At 40.9% G+C, this 20,507-nt stretch overlaps 1 protein-coding gene across 1 annotated transcript; it reads left to right on the forward strand.

Annotated features, from left to right (window-relative positions):
* Window positions 1-1,158: 1,158 nt before the first annotated feature.
* On the forward strand, window positions 1,159-15,301 carry LOC105718528 (membrane-spanning 4-domains subfamily A member 6A-like). Its single transcript, XM_064364856.1, is given in 8 exon segments — window positions 1,159-1,684; window positions 1,687-1,702; window positions 3,092-3,252; window positions 4,947-5,081; window positions 7,666-7,722; window positions 10,340-10,543; window positions 12,840-12,941; window positions 14,702-15,301. Coding segments are annotated over 8 exon segments (861 nt in total). The 5' UTR covers window positions 1,159-1,594; the 3' UTR covers window positions 14,798-15,301.
* Window positions 15,302-20,507: the final 5,206 nt, after the last annotated feature.

The raw sequence follows: 20,507 nt of genomic DNA on the forward strand, positions 1-20,507 counted from the left end.
AAAGAATAACATCTCACTAGAGATTTTATGGTAAGTGCTTCAGAAAGATGTATCAAAAGAGAAGAGTTCCTAGTGTATGGGGTATGAGTGGTGTCATGGAATGGAGGAGATAACATGATAATTAAGAGAAGCACAGATGTCCTTAGGGAATAGAAGATGCCCCTGGTCCTGAGGGAGAGAGCTGGAGAGTGCGAAATGAAAACTGAGATGCAGATGGGACCTGGGAAACAGGGCTAGCTAGGAAACAAAAGCCCAAATAATTGTTTTGGGTCCAAAGAGTTACGGCCTTCTTATTCTCTAAGGAGAGATCCTTGGAACTAGAAAGGCCAGAGAGACAGATTTGCCCACAGACCTGCAGGAACAAGAGCTATTTTGTAGAGAATGTGCACAGAGAGTTGTATGTATACTTAGAGGAACACCAAAATTTCTCTACAATGCCCTTGTTGTCAAACATGAACATCTGTTTTTGAGCTCTGCCATGGGAACTTGGGATAATTAGATGACCTTTCAGCACAATAGGATCTAGTAATAGGAAATTAACTTGAGTGTCATCAGCAAGTGGTGGAATAGGAAGCCTCACGCCCTCATTTCCCCATGGAGAGACTGACTTGACAACAATGAATGAACTACATTGCCTTTGTGAGAACTCCAGAAACTAGTTAGGAAGTTGCAGCACCTCAGGTGAGTGCAAAGCCGGGAAAAGATGCGTCAAAATGAGTAGAAAATGTTGTTGCAGTTTACTCATCCCAGCCACTCTCTCACCTTGGCACAAGGCGACTTGATCTATAGAAAACATTAAAGTCCCAGATTCTCCCTTAGAGAGGCAAGAGGAGTTCAGGATTCTGGGTTTTTTTTTGGCGGCGGGGGTGGTGGGGGTGAGGCAGGGGTGTTGCCCAAGGCACTGGTTTCTGTCTTGCTGAGTGCAGAGTTGAATGCCATGTTGTGAGACTCTGAGAACACAAAACCAGCCCACATATGAGTTTGCTGAATTCATTTAGGTCCTGCTGAGTCTTTCCCATTTGTTTTTCTCGGTTTCAAAACATCCCTAGAAGGGCCCACCCTTTCCAGAGGGCAAAGATCTGTTGTTAGAGAAAGAGAGTTGCCAGAGGAGGAAGGTGACTTTAGGGTAGGCAGCAGTTGGGCAATGAGGGTGGAAAGGCTGCTTTCAGCCTGCCAAGAGCTTGAGGAATTAGAAAAAAACAAACTACATATATATGCATATATATAAATTTTTTGAAGATTTTTTATGTTCTATATTATCATTATTGGTTATATATTATTGAATGTTCCTTAAAAGCAGTATAGTCATTATTGCTGTTATTATTATGGTTAGTTGTATACAATGGAATATTGTTGTTTGTGTTTATTATGATTACTAGCAATATTACCATTACTAGTTACATATTATTGAATGCCTCAAAGCAGCAGAGGCTTTTTATAAATATTTTTGCTCATCTTTGTGACAATTCTCCAGTGTTGGTGTTGCTCCTCTATTTAACAGATTAGATAAATGAGGCTCTAAGAACAGACTGGCCTAATAACAGGTAACTTGAACGTCTCAAAGTGGCAATTCACACATAAAGCTCCGTGACTCATGAATTCTCACAGTCATAAGTTGTTTCTTTTAATGATTTTTCTGAAGTTGCTAGAAGTTTACAGAAAAGGAAGTGCAGGCACATTTCATTTCGCAAATCTACAATCTGTAAGTATCACATCCTGTAGAACTGCAAACACTGGAATAAGGAAGGGCGGATGACTTTCAGAAGATGAAGGTAAGCAGAAACCATTGATGGGACTGTCTGAGAACCCAGAGTTAAAACCTCTTGGGAGCTTCTGAAGACTCAGCTGGAACCAAGGGGCACAGGTAGGTAATGCTGAAAGACTTTTCTCATCTCACCATTTCCTTCCTGTGACCTCATTAGAGGAGTAATTTGACTTGAAACTCCTTGACAGCAGTTAAGAGACACTAGAGCATTTTGAAAATGGAGTGGGCAAATGGAAGGAGTATCTGTTTTTAACTCTGTTTCTGCTGTATTCTTATTGCATGAACTCAGTGAGTCACTTACGTAAGGTTGTGTAATTAACGGGAGAAGAGCTCTGATCTCTTCAGATGTTTTTGGACCATTTGTAAACCAGGCAGTCTTTGGACTGAGAATGGTGCAATGAAAAGAGATCCAAGCTGAGCTCAGTAACAAATATCACAGCCTACTTGGCCTTTATGCTAAAAAGTGGGGAGGATCCCGGACGTGAGCCCATGTGTTATGACTCCAAGACTTGTTTTCATACCACTGCATGCAGCGGCTTCTCCAGCCTGAGTAAACTTAGGCACAGGCTGGCATTGCCAGGTGGAAAAGTAGAAAGAGGTAGAATGATGTAGAGATTTATGCAAAGGCTTCACACTCAAGGAAAGCTGAGACCCAAGACTGGCTTTAGAGCTTCCCGGCTGTGTGAACAGGGTTGAACAGTAAGAGTAACTGCAAATATTTCTTCATCATTAATTTTAGGCCATGCATTTATACAACATGTATACTATTTGTGTTCATAACTTAAACTTTATTTGAATTTTCTTATTTATTACACATTTTTAGTAACTTAGATGCAGAGCTGTTGTAAGGAATAAAAGAACCTCAGGATAAACTAAAAATATGTCTAGTAAAATATGATAAACATATCTAAGATGAATGCTAATAAATAGTATTATTAGACAAAAAATAAATAAGCAGAGTTGATTTATTAGTCTGAAAATTCATCAAATATATGGCAATACAGTTGTCAGTAGGACTGGGGAAAGGGAAATCGTTGCATTTTGCAAAGTTTGTGTAACCATTTGCCTCTGGACATTGGACCTCTCAAAATTGATGTTGCTGCCACCCTGTGATGTGTTTATTATCTATAATGGACTGTGTCAAACATTATGGAAAAATCCTCATGAAACCAAGGTTGTGTGGTTTTCACTGCTCCATACTATCAGTTTCTTTCTCTAATGGACAGGCTAAGCCTGGACTAATTGGCAGACTGACTTAGAGTTTTTGGAGCCAGAACCAGGGAGCTCTGTACTTTTTAAGAGCTAAATCTATTTTTTCTTCCACAGTTGGCAGCACCATCATGACGTCACAACCTGTTCCCAATGAGACCATGATAGTGCTCCCGTCAAATGTCATCAACTTCTCCCAAGCAGAGAAACCCGCAGCCACCGACCAGGGGCAGGATAGCCTGAAGAAACGTCTACAGGCAGAAGTCAAAGTTATTGGGGTAAAGTTAATTCAGGACGTGTTGGAGGTGGGTTGGGGAAAGTTCCAAGAGATGACGTGTATCCTGGGACTGGATAGCTGTTGTGAGTGTGGAGACTCTTAGACCCTTCATTTTTGCCAGAGCGAGTCCAGGGTAGAAACCACTTGGAGAAAACTGTCGCAGAATTTTCCACAAGAGGTTGTCTTAGAATGTTTTTTCCCCTTATTCTGAATATGAGGAATCGATTTTCTGTTGTTGTTTTTGTATTTTTACAATACAGTACTTCTCTAATTTTCTTTTACAAAAGTAATGGTGGTAAATAATTACATATTTTATATATGTGTGTGTGTGTATATATATACACATAAATATATACATATCTATAATATGTAATTATATAATATACATACATATATATATATATCTGTATTTCACAATTGCATGCTTAATAATTCACACTGATTTTTGCAAAGAATTTTCCCCTCACTGCAAATTACAGAAAAAATACACCTCCTTTTCCTCTTTTCTCCTTACCTTTTTGAGAATGGAAATGATATTCACCTTCAGTTTGTCTGTCTTTCCTCTCATCCAGAATTTATGAAAGAAGCTGTATTGCATGAAGGAAGGAGAGAAAGAAGGGATCTGGATAGGATTGGGAGGGAGACACAGAGTTTTGGTTTCTAGAATTGCCTCTGCACTTATATGATCCGAGGTGAGGCCCTCTGTCTGACTGGGTTTCAGGGCCTGGTGGGACTGGTTTCTTTGCCTCATGTACAATTGTGGGTTTCTATGAGGCTCATGTTACATAAGGTCTAGAAAACTTCTTGGTAAATGATAATAGAGCTGTAATCTCTGAGGTGGATGTCAGGAAGGAAATTACCTCCTAAGACAGAGCTTCAGTTATACATGAGAACATGCAGTATTTGGTTTCTGTTCCTGTGTTAGTTTGCTAAGGGTGATGGCCTCTAAATGATAAGAACACATGGACACATAGAAGGGAACAATGCACATTGGGGCCTTTTGGAGGGTGGAGGGTGGGAGAAGGGAGAGGATCAGGAAAAGCAACTAGTGGCTACTAGGCTTAATACCTGGGTGATTAAATAATCTGTACAACAAACCCTCATGATGCAAGTTTACCTATATAAAGACCCGCACTTGTACCCTTGAACTTAAAATTAAAAAAAAAAAAAAGAGCTTCCAGAACTTCAGTTACAGGGTTGTGGACTGCAGTTTCCAAGGAGGTGACCAGAGAGGGCCAAGCTCCATGTCCAGTGGAGTCTGGGGGATGAGGGGAAGGACTTCTGCACTGCCAATACTGCAGAGAATGTGGGGCTTTCAGGTGCCCCTGTTTCCAAAGAGGTAGAAAGACAATCCACTAGTCATGGACTCAGAGGTCCTGAGAGCTGGGAAAGCAGATCCCAGCAGCTGCTGTGAGCTGGAAGCAGGGGTCATGAGCAGACCAGGGCCTGAGAGGCAGAAATACCAGAAGCCTTGCTGAGCACCTGCCAGACACCCGAGACCGTGGCTTCTGTGGCAGAGCAGCACACCCTCCAGGATGTCTTTTTATATTTCTCACTCCAGAGTTTCCACAGGGTTTGTATCCTCACTGGGATCTTGCAGAAGGTGATAATATATTAGCACTGTGGGAGAGGCGAAAAGGCCCTGTCTTTACAAATGCTGGTTTTAATCCTCAATTTCCCTTTCTCTTCCCACAGACTATCCAGATCTTGTGTGGCATGAAGGTGTTGGGCTTGGGGATTATTTTGGCATCTGCGTCTTTCTCTCCAAATTTTAGCCAAGTGATTTCTACGCTGCTGAAGTCCGCTTACCCATTCATAGGACCCTTGTGTGTGAGTAGAGTTTCTGAGGAGGGCAGGATGGAACGAAGACGGGAGGAAGATGCCAGTAGCTTAGACTTTCCACCTGCCATATTGCTATGTTTGATCTGCCAGGACCAAGGAGTCGATGGTGAAACTTGTTCTCCTGTGTGTGTAGTTCCGGGAGGATTGAGTAGGGTAGAATGACAGGAGTTGCCTGATTTTAGATCAATTTCTTGTCAGACTCAAATAAGCATTTCTCTTGAAAATCATCTTATTTGTCGTCTTATCTTGAGTTATGATGAAGCTAGTGACTTCTCTCCAGATTTAGGCAAAAAAAAAAAAAAAATCCACGAATTAGGATAAAGTTGGGAAATAATATTTTATACAAAAAAAAAAATGAGTGTCAATGGAAGACATCATACACTCACAGGGAAACCACACTGTGATCCCCCCATGCTTGCGGGGATCATGGAGGAAGGAGAACTTACATTGCTGAGCATTTTGAAAATACTTTTACTGCATTGACTGATTCCCAGGGAAGGCCGAGTAGATATCTACACCCCAGTGATGGACTGGAAATTCCTCTGAAATAGCTGCAGGTCTGGGGTTTCAAAAAGACTTAATAGTCCTTTTCTCAGAGAACTGCTTTCTCTTAGATTGAGGCTTTCTCATAATTAAGCTTCTCGTTCATAGATGTTTTTTCCTTCAATTCAGTAGCTATTTGTTTTTCTTACATTTGCTTATTTGATGCACCAAGAAGTCCACCTTTTGTGTGTCTTGTCCATTTTTCTTCTCTCATTAACTAAACTTACACTTGGATTTGGATTTCACCAGTTTTCCCCAAATGACCTTTTTTGGTTCCAAGATCCATGCAAGGCTACTACATTACACTATGTTACATTTCACCATGATGACTTCTCGGGCTCCTCTAGGCTTTCTCGGATTGTCCTTTTCCTTGAGGACTTTGATAGTTTTGGGTAGTGCCGGCTGAGATTTTTATAGAATGTTCCTAAATTTGGGTTTGTCTGATTTTTTTGATGTTTGGACTAGGTAAAGCACCATTTCATCAAGTCGTAGCAAGGGTCATGCTACCAGCATGATGTCACTGACACAATTAACCTTCATCATGTGGTTAGGGTCGTATTTTCCAGGTTTCTCCTCTGTAAAATTACTACCTTTTTTCTCCTCTTTCTGTACTCTTTCAAAGCAAGTTACTAAGCACAGTCCACTGCTGGAGAGGCATCTAGTCCATTTTTTTAAAGACTTGCCATTTGTTTATATAGACACATAACTAAATGCCTGGGTCACAGGAATCAAAACTTTTCTTTGGATTTTGCCCCCCGTTTTTTTAACTGTCAAAGAATTTTCTGTTTCTTAATGGCTCTAAATTCATTAGGTCATGAATACTTTAAAGGATGAAAACAATGTCTCTGATTTTTTAAACACAGCCTTGAAGGACTTCTGCCATTCATTCTTGTCTTTCCTTCTCTTCTCATTGACCATTTTACCTTAAGCTGGGGAGCCAGCAATGTAAGATCCATGTCTCTGACCTCCCATATCTGTTAACTTCTCCCATCTTTTACTTTCTTTTAAAGAACCCAATAACAACACTTCTCTATCTCTTTCAAAAAATTGAAGAGGAAGGAATACTTTCAAACTCACTTTATAAGGCCAGCATTATCCTGATACCAAAGCCAGACAAGAACATTACAAGAAAACTATAGGTCAATATCCCTAATGACCATTGATGCAAAAATATTCAACAAAATACCAGCAAACTGAATTCAACCGCATATTAGAAGGATCATTCACCATGATAAAGTGAGATTTATTCCAGGGGTGCGAGAACGGTTCAACCTACATGCCGAGTACCAGCTTAGTTAGGAGACCCCACCCAGGCGGCACTGAAGGTAATGAGAAGCAGACACTCACATAGAACGACACAGTGGATCTACCGGGGGGGCCAGCAGCCTCTCAAGCTGAGAGCCTCAGGGACTGATAGCATTCCAGGCTGAAGGCCCTGAGCAGATCCTCATTCGTGTATTTATTCTCTTAGAACAGGTGATTCTTATTAATAAACAGGTGTTCTGAATTTACTCATAACTCAAAAATATACCAAGTAGGCAGCTGTTACCCACCTCTCACTAATTGCAAACTAAAAGGTATTCTCCACAAGGGAGCTATGGGGGCAGGGTAAACTTAATGTTTCTCAACACCTATATAAATCAATAAATGTGACATATCACATCAATGTAATGAAGGACAAAAACCACATGATTCTCCCAATTCTTTTCTCTTTTAATACTATTGCTTTCATGTTCTTTTCTAGAGAACATCTTACACCAAAATTGCCTGATTTTTATTAATCAAAAATTATTTCCTGGCTTTTAAGGTCTTCCTTTTGTTTATTGGGATATATTTCTGCTATCTTTTTTTTCTGATACTATCTGAATGTTATATGGGAAAAAGGGACAAATCTATGTCTTTAAATGGATCTTACCTCATGGACTCACGATAGTCTTTCCCACGACAGTTTTCTATGAACATTGTGATAGTGACATCACAGTTACTCTGCACATAAAAACTGACCTGATTATTTTCTCTTTTATCTTAGTTTGTCATCGCTGGCTCTCTATCAATCACCACAGAGAAACGGTTAACCACGTCTTTGGTGAGTTTGAGAACTATAATCCACAATCGAACGGATCAAAATAAAACTTAGACAGGACTCATTAAGGCCAGTCTTTCTACTTTCAAAAGCTGAAAACTCAGTTCCAGAGCAGTTTGTTGTTAGAATTAGGAGCTGGGCCTGGATCCTCCGTATCCTTGTTCAGAGCACATTTCCCCAGTTATTGTACCCTACATCAAAGTCTGCATTCAGAGGATTACAATATTCCCTCTGCCCATGCTGAAGAATGTGTCACAGAAAAATTGTGCTTGTTTATGATGTCCTTTTGTGATAATTGGGCTTCAAATTCAGGTTTTCAATGGCAAGGAAGCTGACAGTGTTATAAAGAGGTCTGTTTGTTGGGTTTCACTGTTTAAGCCCAGGTGTTACAACCTTTGAAAAAAATTAGTTGAAGTGTTGTTCCTGTGAAGTATCCAAAGTAGGCTACCACATTATACACAGAGGTGTACACAGAGGCTGCTACATTACACTACATTACATTTAGTCGTGATGTCTCATCAGGCTCCTCTAGACTTTCTCAGATTTTCCTTTTCCTTGAGGACTTCAATAATTTTGGGTAGTGCTGGCTGAGTGTATTCTTTCATCTATCTCACCAGAAGTATTATTTTGTTTGCGTATAAATTCTAGCATCCTAAAAAGTAGTCCTTAGTCATTTGTATTGGCTAAGAAATCAAAAAAGCTTTACCTGTTTTTAATCCCTTATTCCAGCAAAAACTAGAGTTGGAAGTGGCAGAGAGAGAGTCTGGATTATGGGGAGCATTTCTTGTCTTTAAAGTTTCATTAAGTCTTCAATCAATCTGTTATCCCTCAAGGGGTTGATATTGGAGATTATGTGAGAGAATGTCATATAATGCAATTGCACAGAAACTCAATTTGAAATCTCTGGCTATAAAAATCTCCCAAAGGAAGCAGGGAAGTGAGAGAGAGTACTCAGAAAAAATTGCCAAATCTTTCTTTTTCTCATCAGTATTTAGATATCATTATTTGGAATCCTCAGTTAGACTCCACACTACTAACTAGATCTGTGCTGTTCAATGTAACTTTCTATGATGATGGAAATGAGATGTAACTTTCTATAATGATGAAAATGCACTACAGTTGTACTGTACAATATTGCCATCACATGTGGCTATCAATGGTGTGAAATCTAGATAGTGCAACTGAATAAAAATTTCACTTAATTTTACCTTAACTATAAATAGTCAGTGTGGCTATTGGAATCACACTGAGTATAGCCTGGCACAAGGGTAGTGTTTTCAAACTTCTAGGAGGAAATATCTGGGTCTCTTACACCAGAGAACAATCCCACAGTGAACATGCAGGAAGCTCCAGGATGCAGGATGTGGTCTCAGGGTGGGCTCAGACTCACCAGAGACATCCAGGCTTTAGTGAGTTCTCCTCTTGTCACACATTGTACCAGGCCTTTCTGAGATTGCAGAAGAGTACCGTCTCAAGGCAAATCTAGCTTATTCTAAGAAATATATACTCTGGGCATCAGGACTACTACTGGCTACTAGGAGCCCCAGGAGTATACACTTTAGTCATTATGTTGGGAAATCGGGGTCCCAAAGCATCAGCTGGTGAGTTCCTAAAAGAAGAGCCCATGTGGGATTAACTAGCACTCTACTGTACAGCTGTGGGGTGTGCCCTGGAGGCTGCCTACCTGTAACTGTAGCTTTCAGAATGCTCTTAGCTCAGTTCTCTTTTCTGTGTGAGTTTTAGTAGAAAGAAAGTCACTTCTGAGATGTTTATTTATTCCCTTCACTTCACCAATGTAGGAGTGAGAACCAGAGTAAGAAATAAAACCAAGGAACTGAGTATCCAAGGGAATAAGCTGAGACAAGTCTAGTACTGTGACCTCAATATTCTGACCTGCAGTCCGGACGTCTTTTTTCTACTTCCCGCTGCCTCCCACACGTTAACACCATCCTTGAGCCTGCACCTAGTCCTCTGTCTACAGCCGTCCATGTTGCCCTCTATGTGGCCAATCATATGCCCACCCAGGTTCCAGGGCCTGCCTGAGACTCAGAACCACCCCCTCACTCATCTTTGAGAGGTGTGCTTTTGAGAGAGGCAATGGGCACGCAAGCGTGAACTATTAGGTTGATGCAAACATAATTGCGGTTTTTCACATATGGCAAAACCACAATTACTTTTGCACCATGCTAATACATTATCTACTTTTTCCGTGTGGCTGATGCTTTCACCAGGGGTTTCTGAGTTGAGCAAGAGAGAAACTGCATCTGGTACATTGCCACCTTTGCTTTGGGTCATGCTCTTATGGTAATGTTGCAAGCAAAGCCTCATGCAGGCCCTGCTATCTGTCCCAGAGAAAGAATTTAGAAGAGTAACATTCTCAACCACATCACCAAGGTCCCACTTAAAAGGAACCAGTTCATATATTCATTCATTCAGCCAAGATTTACCTTGGAGAATCCGAGATTTTTGCTGGACACTGGAGAGGCATATAGCAATAAATGATCAATCCCAGACCTCCTGAGGAGACACATAAGGGAATAACTTACAATTTAATGGCAAAGATGTAGAAGAGAGATTCTGGCTCATTAGGAATGATCCTTACCCAGCATTTCTCTTTTAGGTGCACAGCAGCCTGGCTGGAAGCATTCTGAGCGCTCTGTCAGCTCTGGTGGGTTTCATTCTCCTGTCTGTCAACCTGGCTGCCTTAAATCCTGCCTTATTGCAGTGTGAGTTGGACAAAAATAATATGCCAACAAGAAGTCATTCTTACCATTATTATACAATTGATACCATGGACTGCTATAGAGCCAAAGTCAGTCTGACTGTAAGTATTTTTAGATGGGACGTTCTAATTTCATGAGGTATTCAAAAGCCTTGATTTCTTGTTACTCCTTCTTTTGAAAATCTCTCTGTTTGTTCTGGTTTGGGCATATAGGGGGAAGGCCAGGGTTATATTAATCTAAGGGGATTACATGGATGAGATTAAGGGGATTACATACTAATAGAGTAGAATTGAAAATGTTAAATAAAGTTGATGATGAAAAACTTTTAACTTATTGTTTGTAGAGTTTCTTAATTATCAAACTAATCCAATTTTGGAGGCATAAAATATGAGTTTGTCAAATTAAGAATCTTGGTAAGTGGAACGGTGGATTAAGAATGGAAACAGAGCAAATAGACCTAGATGATCAGAATATGCCAACAAGGAAACCTAGTATGTGTGTGTGGTAAGGAGTTTATTTGGTCTGAGAAGACACCAGATTCAGTACTAAGAAAAAGAGAATAGGAAATATGGGGTTAGAAGGTAAGGGCTTCTCCTAATGATCACAATAATAAATAATACTGATCAGGTGAGAATGCAACATTATTATTGCTTTTCGTTATAGCTGAAAGAAGTATGATATATTAAATCAGGAGATAAGAAATAGAGGGAGACAGAGAGTGTAACTGAACGATTGCAGGAGAATTCGATCTCTTTGGAAGAAGAAAAATAATAAAATTTGGCTAACAGAAATAATATGTCTGAAGTTGAAAAATTAAGGAGCACGTGCATGGTCAGCAACACGTTGTGAGGAAAACAGGCAACATAAGGTTGCAGAATATTTATTGTCCTGTAATCATATAAATGACATAAGCCAAGAACTCAGCAGGAAGATGGATGGATAGAAAGGTCTGGTCACAGTCATGCTGGTACAGCACTTATTATAAAGTGGACCTTGCTCTCAAGGTAATGGTATAATGAGAAAACGTACAAGTAAATGAGGCTGACAGTACAAATTAACACCTGGCACAGCCAATTCCACCTTGGGAAAAAGTCTGAAGAGAAATTTCGGAGAAATTTGGGAGTGATATAGTATAAATTCATAATGAGACCATTTTACATTGGAAATAAGAGAGATTCTATTGATCTTGCTTGCTGGAACTATTTCTTTCTTTCTTTCTTTCTTTCTTTTTTTTTTTGAGACGGAGTTTCACTCTTGTCACCCAGGCTGGAGTGCAATGGCATGATCTCGGCTCACTGCAACCTCTGCCTCCTAGGTTCAGGCAATTCTCCTGCCTCAGCCTCCTGAGTAGCTGGGATTACAGGTACGCGCCACCATGCCCAGCTAATTTTTTGTATTTTAAGTAGAGACGGGGTTTTCCCATGTTGACCAGGATGGTCTCGATCTCTTGACCTTGTGATCCACCCGCCTCGGCCTCCCAAAGTGCTGGGGTTACAGGCGTGAGCCACCGCTTGCTGAAACTATTTCTAAGGAATGGAAACAAGTTGTGTCTTCTCTTTAACTATGTATAAATATCACAAAACAAACGTTCATGTGGTCAAATTATTTCCTTTTATTATCAGATGGCCAGTTCTGCACAAAGATTATCTCAGGATGGAAATGAGAGAACCCATCCTTTTGAGTTGGTGTTGATGATTAGCAACTCTGATAGTTTACTACCTTCAATGTTTTTTCTAAGGCTTCCAGCCACCAAAAAAAAAAAAAAAAAGAAAAGAAAGAAAAAAGAAAAAACAAAACAAAACAACAAAAATCAAGTACAAATCCAAAGGGGTTCAGATACCTAGACACATAGACACATAGATGGGGATGTCAATACTGAATTTTATGAAGGACTTGCACAGTCAAAACCTCCTTGATCCTCACAAATCTCTGAGAAAGAAATGTTAGTCTGCATATTTGATACACGAGGAAACAGGAGCTAGAGAAAGAGAGAGACTCGTCCAGGCTTACACAGCTACTAAGCAGTAAAGGTGAAGCTAGAATGGAGCTGCTGACTCTCAGTCCTGGGAGTTATTGCACCACATGGCTTTCTCACTGAGTGAATAAAGTCATCAGAACTATCGATGTCTCAAAGAAGTAAGAAAGAAGTGTATGAAGTGGATTAGTTGATTTAGTTACTACTTATCTCCCTTTCTCCTCTCAAGGAAGTGAATGAGTGAAGGGGTTGAATTTAGACAATTGTGAGGTGTGGGAGGAGCAGTTTTGTTTTCCTGATGGTGTCCATACTTCATTCTCTAACGGTTGAGGTGGTCTTCATCTCTATGGTCACCTCGCAACTAGGCATGAAGGCTTTGGCTGACCCAAGCACCACCAATTTTTTTATTTCTTGACTTTCAGGGAACTCTGTCTCTGATGCTGATTTGCACTGTGCTAGAATTCTGCCTAGCTGTGCTCACTTCTGTGCTGCGGTGGATACAGGCTCACTCTGACATCTCTGGGGTGAGTGTGCTGACTGGCCTCACGTAATCTTGTCTAGGTGTATCTTATCTCTACACTGTGTTTATCTAGCTATGTCACCAAGAGTAGTGGAAGCATTGTTTGACAAAGGGCTTATATCCAAAATCTACAAAGAACTAAAACAGATTTACAAGAAAAAAACAAACAAACCCATTCAAAAGTGGACAAAGGATATGAACAGACATTTTTCAAAAGAAGACATAGAAAAGGCCAACAAACGTGAAAAAAATCTCATCATCACTGGTCATTAGAGAAATGCAAATCAAAATTACATTGAGATACCATCTCACACCAGTTAGAATGGCGATCATTAAAAAATCTGATGCTACAGAGGATGTGGAGAAATAGGAACACTTTTACACTGTTGATGGGAGTGTAAATTAGTTCAACCATTGTGGAAGACAGTGTGGCAATTCCTCAAGAACCTAGAAATAGAAATTCCATTTGACCCAGCAATCCCATTACTGGGTATATATCCAAAGGATTATAAATCATTCTATTATAAGGATATATGCACATGTATGTTCATTGCAGCACTGTTTACAATAGCAAAGACTTGGAACCAACCCAAATGTCCATCGACGATAGACTGGACAGGGAAAATGTGGCACATATACACCATGAAATACTATGCAGCCATAAAAAATGATGAGTTCATGTCCTTTGTAGGGACATGGATGAACCTGGAAACCATCATTCTCAGCAAACTGACACAAGAACAGAAAATCAAACACTGCATGTTCTCACTCACAGGCGGGTGTTGAACAATGAGAACACATGGAAACAGGGAGGGGAGCATCACACACTGGGGTCTGTCCTGGGGAGGACTAGGGGAGGGACAGTGGGGGACAGGGAGTTGGGGAGAGAGAACATGGGGAGAAATGTCAGATACAGGTGATGGGGATGGAGACAGCAAATCACACTGCCATGTGTGTACTTATGCAACAATCCTGCATGTTCTTCACATGCCCAGAATCTAAAATGCAATTGTATATATATATATATATAAAATAAAAAAAAGAGTAGTAGAAGGAATATCAGCCAGCCATGAAATACACATGGAAGGTCATTTTCCTGGTAATGGAAGGCAGAGAAGGAAAGCAGATGGCAGTTGAGTAACTGACAAGCTGAGAGTTCACTGGATATGAAAATAGTTAAACATGAGAAATCAACTGGTTCAACCTTCCCACTTTGTCAGTGGAGGGAATGAGACTCTGGGAAGTCAAATGACTTGCCTGGCTTGCCTGGCATTGTGCTATGAGTTCGTGCCTGTGCTGAGGACCCTAGAACCCAGCTTGCCTCCCTCCTAAGCAGAAACAATTTCTGCCACAACCACTAGTCTCTTGATTAGTATTGACTCAGTAAAGGGCATTTACACATGTGACTAGATCCAGTGAATGTCTTATGCTCTGCTTTCCCTCCTGGTGTTCTTAAAATTCTTCTTCCTCTTAAAAGATATATTAAACATGTATTGTTGAATCAAATTCCATAGGATACCACCCCTATGGACTCATGGCTTTATTTAACTGAATTAAAAAGCTTGATTTCTCCAAAATTTTATTAGAGAGAATAGAATGAATACCAGGGTGACAAATTGCAATTATTTGAAGAACCTAGTGATCTGCTCTACTAACCTTGGATTAGCTAAGAATTCTATGTATGCAGTTGGAAAAAATGGTATATGTACATCTGTCTTGAACCTGAATGAAGTCTGAAGACCTAACATACTTTGTCTCTTCCAGAGTGTGCATTTCCAACCTCACAGTTACATCAAAAATTCTGGCATGTCCTCAAAGATGACTCATGACCCTGGATATGAAGAACTATTGACGTCTTAGGAAAAAAGGATAAATATTCATTGGAAAGTTGATTTTTATGATAACACAGAAAACCTAACCATTATCAAAAAGCAAACTTAAGTTTCCTAAATGTAAGCTTTTAAAGTAATGAACATTTAAAAAAAAAAAAACATTATTTCACTATCATTTAAGGTATGTGTTCATTGGAGAGCTCTTGATTTGCCTGACATTGACCCAGCAAAGGCACAGGCCTGTAAATTACCATTTACTAGACTAGCCAAATAGTCATAGACATTTCCCAGAAAACTAGGCAGGATGATGATTCCAAAAACACAGTGAAGCAAATGATACGACTTTTTTTTTTTTACCCCTGAATTGTCAACAGGAGTTAACTGATTCGTTGTGGTGTTTAGACTCCTTTGTCATGGGTGCTAGTGTTTTATCTCATGTATTTTACTCATTAGTGTATAAAGACAAGACCCATATGATGAAGCCTCATGGTGTATGGAAGTAGCTAGCTTCAAAATAAAATCTTTGAGTGCATATTTCGTTTTAATTCTTATTTTTTTGTTTTTTTCTTTAAATACAGAATAAGTCAATTATGACAGACGTAAACCCAAATTTGAACTCCATTTTCTCCCCGTCAAATATTCAAACAAAAGCTAACCAGGAATATTTATCTGTTATGAAGCAACAACCAGTTCATTCTTATTTTCTTATTTCAGAAAAGACCAATTGTTTGTGTATAAATGTTAAGTCTTAGCATATGTGCGTGTGCACACACACACACACACACACACAAAGAAAAGTATTTCAATTTTATGTGAGCTCCATTTCTTTGAAAGATCTGGTCATGTTTCTCTGCTCTGAACCACTATAGTGGAGATCATACTCACTGTATCAGATATTTTGATAACCAGACCATTTCTCTGCTGTTTTTTTCCAGTCTATAACTGGACTGTCTGATTCTTTGATTTTAGCTTTATCTTCAAAATCTGTTTCATTATGGCTTCTCCCTGTCCTTTGCACCTGCCCCCCCACCCCCCACTGCCACACACCATTTCTTTTATTTATTTACCTATTGTGAACATTCAACTTTTATTGATACTTATTGGATACCAGACACTATGTCAAATAAAGGAAAGCGAGATGACAATGAAATTAGGGATGTATACAGGGCATTAACTATTTGAACACGGAGTAAAGCATACCTTCATCTGACTAAAAGAATGTAGGGGATAAACACGTGTTTGTGTGCATGTGTGAGGTGGGGAGAGAGAGCAAATGAGAGTGAGACAGAGAAAGAGAGAGAGAGAGAGAGAGAGAGAGAGTCCTTTCTTTGAAAATCCACCTCCCCCCATCAATCATATGGTGCCACCTTCTGCCACAGGAGAGGACTGTGACCGAGAATCCACAATTGGTGTATTCATCTACTGTACTCACACTCCAGCTTTGTTCCTCATCCCTGCCACCACATCTTCACCACTACCACAGCACTCTGGATACCAGAAGTTTTACTGATTATCCAGTCACACTTCTGGTCTTCGAAGTTCCCCTGGGTATCTCTTCAGCTTTGACTTGTTTATCAGAGAAGGCATCCAGCCCTTTAGGCAGCACTCAAAGCCACTCTTTATCCTAGGTTCAACCTCACTGCCACGTCAGTCGTTGATATCTCTTCTTTCAAGTAGCAATGCCTCTCCAGCCCAAGTCAAATGAGAATGACACCTACCTTAAGATAGAAGTTGTATTGAGATAACCTTTACAAAGCAGTTACCATTATATCTGGCACATGAAAGATGCTCAGTGAACTTGAGTTTTATTGTCTGTTTACTTCCCTTTGGTTTCACTTCCATAGTCCAACTTTCCTTCCCCTTTCACTTCCATACTCTATGTCTAAAATTAATGTCAACCCCAATACATCACTGGGATTTGGAACCTGATTATACTCATCAAATCTTTCATTTCTTCAAGAAAGTCTTGGCCAGGCACAGTGGCTTATGCCTGTAACCCCAGCACTTTGGGAGGCTGAGGTGAGCAGATAGTTTGAGTCCAGGAGTTTGGGACGAACCTGGGGAACATGACGAAACCCTACAGCTACAAAAAAAATTTTTTTTAAAGTTAGCCAGATGTGGTGACACATGCCTGTAGTCCCAGCTACTCAGGAGGGTGAGGTGGGAAAATCACCTGAGACTGGGTGGTTGAGGCTTAGTGAGTCATGATCCTGCCACTGCACTCTAGCCTGGTGGACAGAGTGAGATCCTGAAAAAAGAAAGGAAGGAAGAGAGAAAGAAAGAAGAAAGAAAAGAAAGAAAGAAGAAGAAAGAAAGAAAGGAAGGAAGGAAGGAAGGAAGGAAGGAAGGAAGGAAGGGGAAGGAAGGAAGAAAAAGAAAGAAAGAAGAAAGAGAAGAAAGAAAAGAAAAGAGGAAAGAAAGAAAAAAGAAGGAAGGAAGGGAGGGAAGAGAAGAAAATAAAAGAAAAAAGAGGGAGAGAAAGAAACTTTGTAGAACGCTTTAAATAGGGTGTCTCAGACTGTAGGAAATGTGTTTTCTCTTCCCTTTGCAGGAGAAAGATTTTAGAACAATTGGCCTTTTCTAATTTCTGCCCAATTGACTCTACTGACACCTTGTGGTGATTATGAGGAACAAATTTCCACCCAAGAGAAATAGAAAAAGGCAAACCAAGGCACTAATTGTGCCTCCAGGAGAATTCCCTGGAGGTAGCTAACTTGACCATAGGAAATTGCACTTGCCACCTCTGTCCTTTACAGTGTCTCCACATGTCATCAGTGAGGGAAAACAATGCATTTTTCAAAAATTATTTATTATTGTAAGGAAAATGGCTGTGCTTCAGTCAGGAGTAGGTTGAGGCAGATATCCCGTATGGTATGACACAGCAGGTTTGAAGTGCAGGTGCACAATCCCAGGCATTATGTAGCCACATAATGTAACCTATTTGTGTGAGCTCACCCCTGGCTTTGAGCCAGTATGTCTGTGAGTAATATAACTGCACTGCTGACTCTGTAGGACAGGAGATAGAATAAAGCCATGTCCCAACTGCCTACAATCCCTCCAGTCTTCTTTCAGCCACCCACCACCTGTCCACCAGCTCCCCTCAGAACCCAGCTCAGGTTGGAACCTAACAACTGGTATAGTCAGTAGGATCCCAAGGTGAGCAAGCCCTCCCCTGAGTGATCCCAGGTCAGCTATGTGGCCCCAGCATGGGTTGTGGTATCTGGTGGCAGTCATGCTGCTAGGATGGGCCCCAGTGGAAACATGGGTGGTGGTGGACAGGTCCCTGTGATCATGGAGAAGGCACTGAAGCACCTGGAAGCACAGAGCACTGAGAAGGAGTGTGCCTGTGCCAGCAGAGTTGGATGGGCATTTTTGTTTGTTTGTTTGTTTGTTGAGATGGAGTTTCGCTTTTGTTACCCAGGCTGGAGTGCAATGGCATGATCTCGGCTCACCGCAACCTCCGCCTCCTGGGTTCAGGCAATTCTCCTGCCTCAACCTCCTGAGTAGCTGGGATTACAGGCACACGCCACCGTGCCCAGCTAATTTTTTGTATTTTTAGTAGAGACGGGGTTTCACCATGTTGACCAGGATGGTCTCGATCTCTTGACCTCGTGATCCACCCGCCTCGGCCTCCCAAAGTGCTGGGATTACAGGCGTGAGCCACCGCGCCCGGCGGGCATTTTTTACTGTACTACAGGAGGTGCACATTCAGTCCCTGTGGGATGCAGCACAGGTAGGGGACCTCCAGGCACAAGCAGCGCATCTGGAGGCCCAGATACATGGCTTGTAATGAGAATTAGAGGCTGCCATTAGTGTGGGTTTGGGCCCACCATCTCAGTCAGAGACCCCTGCTTAGTCTGATACCAAGGAGGAAGAACATCCATTGTGGGTTTGCCCAATAGTCCATCAGAAAATAGAGCAGGAACAGCCACTGGAGCCACAGGGCTGGGCTCGGAGAGCCCCTACCATGACAGAGCACATGTCATACAGTGCCTATACTCCAGCTGAGCTGTGGGAATTAAACAGTGTTAGCAGCACTCAGGGAAACCCCTACCTGCCTGGATGCCTTGCCTTTGGGATGAGGGAGCCAACAGTATCGCCCGCTCTGTCTCTGAAATGGAAAAGTTGGCCTCCGTTACGACTCATCCCTCCTCCATCAGTAATTGCCAGTGAGCAGACGGTTATTAGCACAGGGCAAGGTGACTAAACCATAATTGAATGGCTGATGGTGGCCATTTGAATGGTATGAAACGATGCCAGAGAAATACCAGAAACCGTTGAGTAATGGCAGCTGTATCCAGATTTGGTGTAAGTAATCTGGGAGATGTGCATGCAGCAGGCTGTGTTCAATCTGACTACCTGAGGGCCAGATGATGAAGCTTTACCTCCCACATAAGCGACCTTGTGTTGGGCTCTGTGCTCCTGAGTGCCTTCAGCTCCCTGGCCACTGTCCTCATTCTGTATGTGAGGTGACTACTTCCATGGTGGCTCTCAGGGAAGCAGAGGGCTGTAGGCGGGACCAGGGAGTCTGTGCCATTAAAAAGGGGAAGGTTTCCCTTCTACAGGGGACCATCTCTTGGAACAAAATGCAGCCCCAGTGGATGACCTGCACACAGATGTAGTTTATGGGATACAGCTAATGTAGGACCTAGGTGGAAATATATTACTTTAAAGCTGTAAGTTGGCTATATTGGAAATAAAAATGGTCTCAAATTAATAACCTAAGCCACCTCCCTCAAAAAGTAAAACAGGAAGAGCAAACTGAATCCAAAGTAAGCAGAAATATACAAGTAATTAGGATTCTAGTGGAAACCAAAGACATGAATAACAGGAAAATAATGTAGAAAAATAAATAAAACCAAAAGTTGGTTGTTTGAAAAGATCAACAAAATTGATAAACTTTAGTTGGATTGACCAAGCAAATGCAAGAGAGAAGACACACATTGTCAGAATGAGTTATGGAAGAGGAGGCATCACTATCAACTTTACAGAAATTACAATCATTATTATTATTATTGTTATTATTATTTGAGATGGAGTTTCACTCTTGTTGCCCAGGCTGGAGTGCAATGGCGTGATCTCAGCTTACCACAGCCTCTGCCTCCCGGGTTCAAGCAATTCTCCTGCCTCAATTTCCCAAGTTGCTGGGGTTACAAGCATGCACCACCACGTCCAGCTACATATTTTTTGTATTTTTTTTTTTCAGTAGAGACAAGATTTCTCCATGTTGGTCAGACTGGGCTCAAACTCCCAACCTCAGGTGATCTGCCTGACTCAGCCTCCCAAAGTGCTGGGATTACAGGCATGAGCCACCATGCCCAGCCAAGAAATTAAAATTATTATAGAGAAATATAATGGAAAACCTTTTGCCAATAATTCACACAATTAGATGAATTTTCTTAAAAGATAGAAAGACATGCACCAAAAATGACCCAAGAAGAATTAGAAAATAAAAGTAGTTCTATAACAAGTAAAAAATTTAAAAGAGTATTCAAAAACCTTCCCAACAAGTAAAGCTCAGGCCTAGATAGTTACACTGGTGAATTTTATTAAATATTTAATGAAAACAATTCTAATTATTTACAAAATTGTTCAAAAAGGAGAGGAGGAAATGCTCTAGAGGCTAATATTCTCATATCAGAGAAAAAGACATTAGAAAAAAGAAAGTTACACAAAATATATGACTCATAGTTGGCATTCTACATTCTCCTGAGGTCACAACAGTGATGCTCATTCTG

Source organism: Aotus nancymaae, unplaced genomic scaffold, assembly GCF_030222135.1.
Source record: "Aotus nancymaae isolate 86718 unplaced genomic scaffold, 86718_ANA_hifiasm-v0.15.2.pri h1tg000059l, whole genome shotgun sequence".
In the NCBI taxonomy this organism is placed as follows: domain Eukaryota; kingdom Metazoa; phylum Chordata; class Mammalia; order Primates; family Aotidae; genus Aotus; species Aotus nancymaae.